This window comes from Neophocaena asiaeorientalis, unplaced genomic scaffold (genome assembly GCF_003031525.2).
Source record: "Neophocaena asiaeorientalis asiaeorientalis breed wild unplaced genomic scaffold, Neophocaena_asiaeorientalis_V1.1 scaffold450, whole genome shotgun sequence".
NCBI classification, from domain to species: domain Eukaryota; kingdom Metazoa; phylum Chordata; class Mammalia; order Artiodactyla; family Phocoenidae; genus Neophocaena; species Neophocaena asiaeorientalis.
Window position 1 is genome coordinate 2079438 of NW_020175674.1, and position 5557 is coordinate 2084994.

The 5557-nt window shown below is 40.5% G+C and overlaps 1 protein-coding gene across 1 annotated transcript in view; it reads right to left on the reverse strand.

The window, feature by feature from the left end:
- MTO1 (mitochondrial tRNA translation optimization 1) overlaps positions 1–5557 on the reverse strand; it is a 21178-nt gene that overhangs the window by 9268 nt on the left and 6353 nt on the right. Inside the window, exons 4-9 of the mRNA XM_024731898.1 lie at positions 4765–5054; positions 2051–2163; positions 1762–1952; positions 1398–1528; positions 330–534; positions 77–248 (exon numbers count right to left, since the gene is read on the reverse strand). Of these exons, the coding sequence (XP_024587666.1) occupies positions 77–248; positions 330–534; positions 1398–1528; positions 1762–1952; positions 2051–2163; positions 4765–5054 (1102 nt within the window). The remainder of the gene's footprint in view (positions 1–76; positions 249–329; positions 535–1397; positions 1529–1761; positions 1953–2050; positions 2164–4764; positions 5055–5557) is intronic.

The window sequence follows — 5557 nt, forward strand, 5'->3', positions numbered from 1 at the left end:
GAACGTGAGGAGCCCGGTATGTAAAAAAAAAAAAAAAAAAAAAAAAGTAAGAAAGGTCTACATTAAAAATGCATACCTGAGAGGTAGACTTTTACCAATACTTATAGAAGCCTCTGGGATTAAGTTTTTCCATTTAGAACTTGGAAACTCAATAGATTTTAGCACAGAAATGCCTTCTTCTAAAGAAGACTTCATCCAAGTAGCTCTTTCAAATCGTTGTTGGGACACACAACCAGCCTCCTTGTACCCTAGAAGAGGGAGGGAGAGACTATAATGAAAGAGGTCTTAAAGGAGAGGAAATCTGGTTGCAAGACTCAGTGAAGAGTTACCTCGGAACGTGAGCCTGCTGTCGGCGTTATCAGGACGCAGTGACAAGCGGAACTCAGCTCGGCTGGTAAACATGCGGTAAGGTTCGTTGGTACCCAGCGTGGTGAGGTCATCAATCAAGACTCCTATGTAGCCTTCTGTTCGGCTAATGACAAAAGGAGGCTTGTGTCTGACCCGAAGACTTGCATTGATTCCAGCTATCACACCCTACAAGAGGACTGAAATGTTTAAAAGGCCATTATGAACTGAACAAAGAGCTATCCTATTCAGATACTACCTGGAAAAAATGGCTCAGGAAGTGAGAAAGCAGGCCCTGCCCAGCAGGGATAGAACAAAGACAGAAAATGTGGTCCATATTCAGAAACAGAATATGGGTAATGTACCAGTTTAGAATGCTATGATTCATTGTTTTAAAAAATATCTAATATTCCTAATAAACCTAGGTGGGCTAAACTTTGTTTTAAAAATCCACTTGTAAGACTTTTTTTAGCCTTTTCCTACTTACAAGTAACAATGACATAACTTTCTGCTTAAAAAGGAATAATAAGGCTTCCCTGGTGGCACAGTGGTTGAGAGTCCGCCTGCCGATGCAGGGGACACGGGTTCGTGCCCGGGTCCGGGAAGATCCCACATGCCGCGGAGCGGCTGGGCCCGTGAGCCATGGCTGCTGAGCCTGCGCGTCCGGAGCCTGTGCTCCGCAACGGGAGAGGCCACAACAGTGAGAGGCCCGCGTACCACAAAAAAAAAAAAAAAAAAAAAAAAAAAAAGGAATAATAATAGGATAATTTTCAATAAAGTTAGTTTAAAAGAACTAAATTTTCTTTTTTTTAAATTTCAGAAGCAATATAATAAATCTAATCAAAATATGCTATTGGATCTAGGAGCTCAGAAAAGAGTAATAAAGGCACAGTGGTTTTAAAATCCTGTTGTATACTCTGAAACAGAATAAGTCTTCTATTGTAATTCTGAGTTGTCTCTAAGCTCTATACAGCTATCATAACAGACATCAAGAGGAGGAACACCAGTTAAATAGTCCTCTTCTGTTCAGTAACATCTGAACAACCTCTTACTTGAGCTGCAGCTTCCTCATAACCAGTAGTGCCATTTATCTGTCCAGCAAAGAAGAGCCGCTGCACCAAATGAGTCTCGAGAGAAGGAGTGATCTGACGGGGGTCCAAGTAATCATACTGAACACCATAGCCTGGCCAAAGAATAAATGGTAAAAAAATAATAAAAACAGTGCTGGATTTGCCTCAAGGTAGAGATGCAAAGATTATCATTAAATGCTCTTTAAAAACGCAGACTATTTTAAATGCACAGATGTTGGGCTTTGTGTGCTGAGGCTCTAAGCAATCATGACTGTGGCTAAGATCTCCTCACCATCTGCTAAGCAGTGCTGAGCTCAGACTGAAGGGCAGCCGGCATTCTCTTTACCTGGCTGAATCATTTTAGCTTTCTCCAAGCCTCTGATGCACGTGATCATTTTCTCTTGTAATTCAGCTGGCAGTGTCACAGATAACCCTTGCGGGTAGATGAGGTCAGAATCCATTCCTTCAGGTTCCAACCAAACCTGATGCAGACGGTTTGGAAAACGCAAAACCTTTGATTCAATGGAGGGACAGTATCTAGAAAAGGACGTTGAAATTTAAAAATTTAATGAAACAAACAAAAGAGGGTTGACATTGTTCCTTACAGTAATTGAGCACTGATATTTTGTCCTTACCGGGGTCCTTTTGCAGTTTCCTTAACGTGACAGTTAAGGTGAAGGTTCTCAAGGACAATCTCATCCACTTGAGGGTTGGTGTGAGTCAAGTAACATGGCAGCTGATCTTCTGGCTAAAACACAGGAACTAGTTACAACATTGTTTTGCCTCTCTATTATTTTGCCTCTCATTCAAATAAATGCCACACATGATATGCACTTACTTTTATAGATATTAAATCTATGCATAATGCCAAATGCTAATGGTGAAGTACGCTTGTTAAAAACAACCCAAAAGATGAACCTAAATTTACGCAAGCCTCCAGATCAACAGTTTACGGGAAATACAGAGGATGCAGGAACACGTTTAAGGCACCAGAGGGTTGAAATCAGACAAATCTAGAATGTAGGAAACTTCAGAAAAGAAATGACTCAGTTTCTTCCACATATAAATGTAAAAAAAAAAAAAAAAAGCGGGGAACTATTATAAGACATATTATCCAAAGTCCAAAGTCATTTCGTTCTCGGTTCAAATAAAACAACTGTAAAAAAAAAAAACATTTTAAATAAACATTTAAAAACAACTATAAAAACTAGGGAAAATTGAGCACTGAATATCAGATGATGTTAAGAAATTATGTTCTGCTATGTGTGATAATAGTACTGTGTCGATTTTTACAAAGTCCTTATTTGTTAAAGACATGTACCAAAGTGTATCTGAGTGAAATGATGTGATGTCTGGGATTGTTGCTTTAAAACTAAGCAAGAACAAAGTATTGAGGAAAGTGAACCAGGAATGTCAAAACAGGGAATTCCTTAGTGGTCCAGTGGTTAGGACTCCACACTGCCACTGCAGGAGGCACGGGTTCAATACCCGGTCAGGGAACTGAGATCCCACAAGCTGTGTGGCGTGGCCAAAAGTAAAATATAAAACTAAAAAACAAAAAATTTGGGCCTCCCTGGTGGCGCAGTGGTTGAGAGTCTGCCTGCCGATGCAGGGGACACGGGTTCGTGCCCCGGTCCAGGAAGATCCCACATGCCGCGGAGCAGCTAGGCTAGGCCCGTGAGCCATGGCCGCTGAGCCTGCGCGTCCGGAGCCTGTGCTCCTCAACGGGAGAGGCCACAACAGTGAGAGGCCCGCGTAATGCAAAAACAAAAACAAAAACAACAACAACAAAAAAGTTTAAAAATATACACACTAGGAAAGTATCATCATGATTTACATTTTACCAAAGTGAAAATATAAAAGTCACTTGCTCAAAATAACAACACTTGGAGCCACTCATTAGGGTAACACTCACCAGAAACTAGGACCGTCAAATATTAGCCCTTAATTCTAAACACACAATATACATTTTTTTGTGTTTTAAATTCAAAGGATAGGTAGAAGTAGCCTGTATCTTCAAAAGTATCAGTGCCATTAAAGACTGAGGAACTGGGACTTCCCTGGCGGCACAGTGGTTAAGAATCCGCCTGCCAGTGCAGGGGACATGGGTTCGAGCCCTGTTCCGGGAAGATCCCACATGCCGTGGAGCAACTAAGTCCGTGCGCCACTACTGAACCTGCGCTCTAGAGCCCATGAGCCACAACTACTGAAGCCCGCGCGCCAAGAGCCCGTGCTCCACAAGAGAAGCTACCGCAATGTGAAGCCTGTGCACTGCAATGAAGAGCAGCCCTTGCTCGCTGCAACTAAAGAAAACCTGTGTGCAGCAGCGAAGACCCAACGCAGACAAAAATAAATGAATAAATAAATTTATTTTAAAAAAAGACTGAGAAACTGTTCCAGATTAAAGAGAAATGACAATTAAATGCAATATGTGATCCTAGATTGGAAAAAAAAAATGTTGGGACAAAAAAAGTACTGGGACAATCAACAAAATCTATGGATTTTGTATTAGATAACAGCACTGTGTCAATGTTAAATTCCCCAAATTTCATCACTGCATTGAGGTTATAAAAGAGGATGTCTATTAAAAAAAAAAAGAGGATGTCTTTGAGCTTAGTTGAGATGCAGACTGAAGCATTTCGAGGTAAAGGGTCATAATCTCTGTAACTTTTAAATGTTTCTGGAAAAGAAAAAAGAGTAAAAATAAATGTGGGCGGCTCCCCTGGTGGCGCAGTGGTTAAGAATCCGCCTGCCGATGCAGGGGACACGGGTTCGTGTCCCGGTCTGGGAAGATCCCACATGCCGCGGATGCAACTCAGCCCGTGCGCCACAACTACTGAGCTCGCGCACCCTAGAGCCCGTGCTCTGCAACGAGAAGCCACCGCAATGAGAAACCCGCACACCTCAACAAAGAGTAGCCCCCGCTCGCCGCAACTAGAGAAAGCCCATGCGCAGTAACAAAGACCCAACACAACCAAAAATAAATAAATTTAAAATAAATAAGTGTGTATATTACTGTTTTATACATTAAATATATACATGTATCTATGTCTCTATATATGGAGAGAGGGCAAAATATTAACAATGGGTGAATTTCAATGGTTTATAGGAGTTTCACAGTCTTACAACTTTTCTGAAACTATTTCAAAAAGTTTAAATAGGCAAAGTTATCAAAGTAATGAAATTTATGGGGAAATACCCAAGTAGCCAAATCAGCTAATCCTTTTAAAGATCCCTTTTTTGCACACTAATAGTGAAGAAAAGTGAATTGCTATCAAAAAAAGAAAAAAGAAAAAAAAGGTTAGTCTATATCCTCTGTTTAAAGCCAGATTTTCATAAATGATCTCACCTTGATCCACACTGTCTCATTGATAAAGCTGAACGGTATGGATGGATTATCTGGTGTCTGCTTGTTTAGAATGCTGAAATTAATGGATTCTTTGGCGATCCGGGGCGGAGTCCCAGTCTTCAATCTTCCCACCACAAACCCCAACTTCTCCAGAGTCTGAGCCAACCCTATGGAAGGCTGATCCCCTAAACGTCCTGCTGGATGCATCTCCAATCCAATCACAATCATGCCTCTCAGAAACGTCCCAGTAGTTAGAACCACACTCTCCGCATACACTGTACTTCCATCCACTAAAGGACAGGAAACAAAATAAAACTCAGGTTCTAATTGTTACCATGGATCAAATTGGAACGTGACTATTTTGTAGTAAAACTACGGAAAAATTTTGTCTTTAGAAACTTGAAAAAGATTTTAAATCAGTAAGGAGCCTATATGTTATCAATCTCAAGAATCCGAGAGAGCTGGGATGGAGAGCATAATGTATTCTCACCGATACACATGTTCCTAAAACCTTGTCAGCACTGAATAGTCTCAGGTAATTTTTCTTTTTCTTTTACAAGCTGTTAATGAAAATAAGCCTTATTACATCGAGTAATAAATAAAAAGATGCAAACAGTTCCATTTTCTTCCAGATGTTTGGATCGACTTACAGGAAAGGGAGAACTGAAATCTACATACAGTCTCAGAAAAAATTTCGGGATCCTTGTTAGGTTTGGTTTGGGAGGTTGCTCTTTCTTCTGTATTTATAACCTGTGCATTTTTTTTTTTTTTTTTTTTTTTTTTTTTTTTTTTT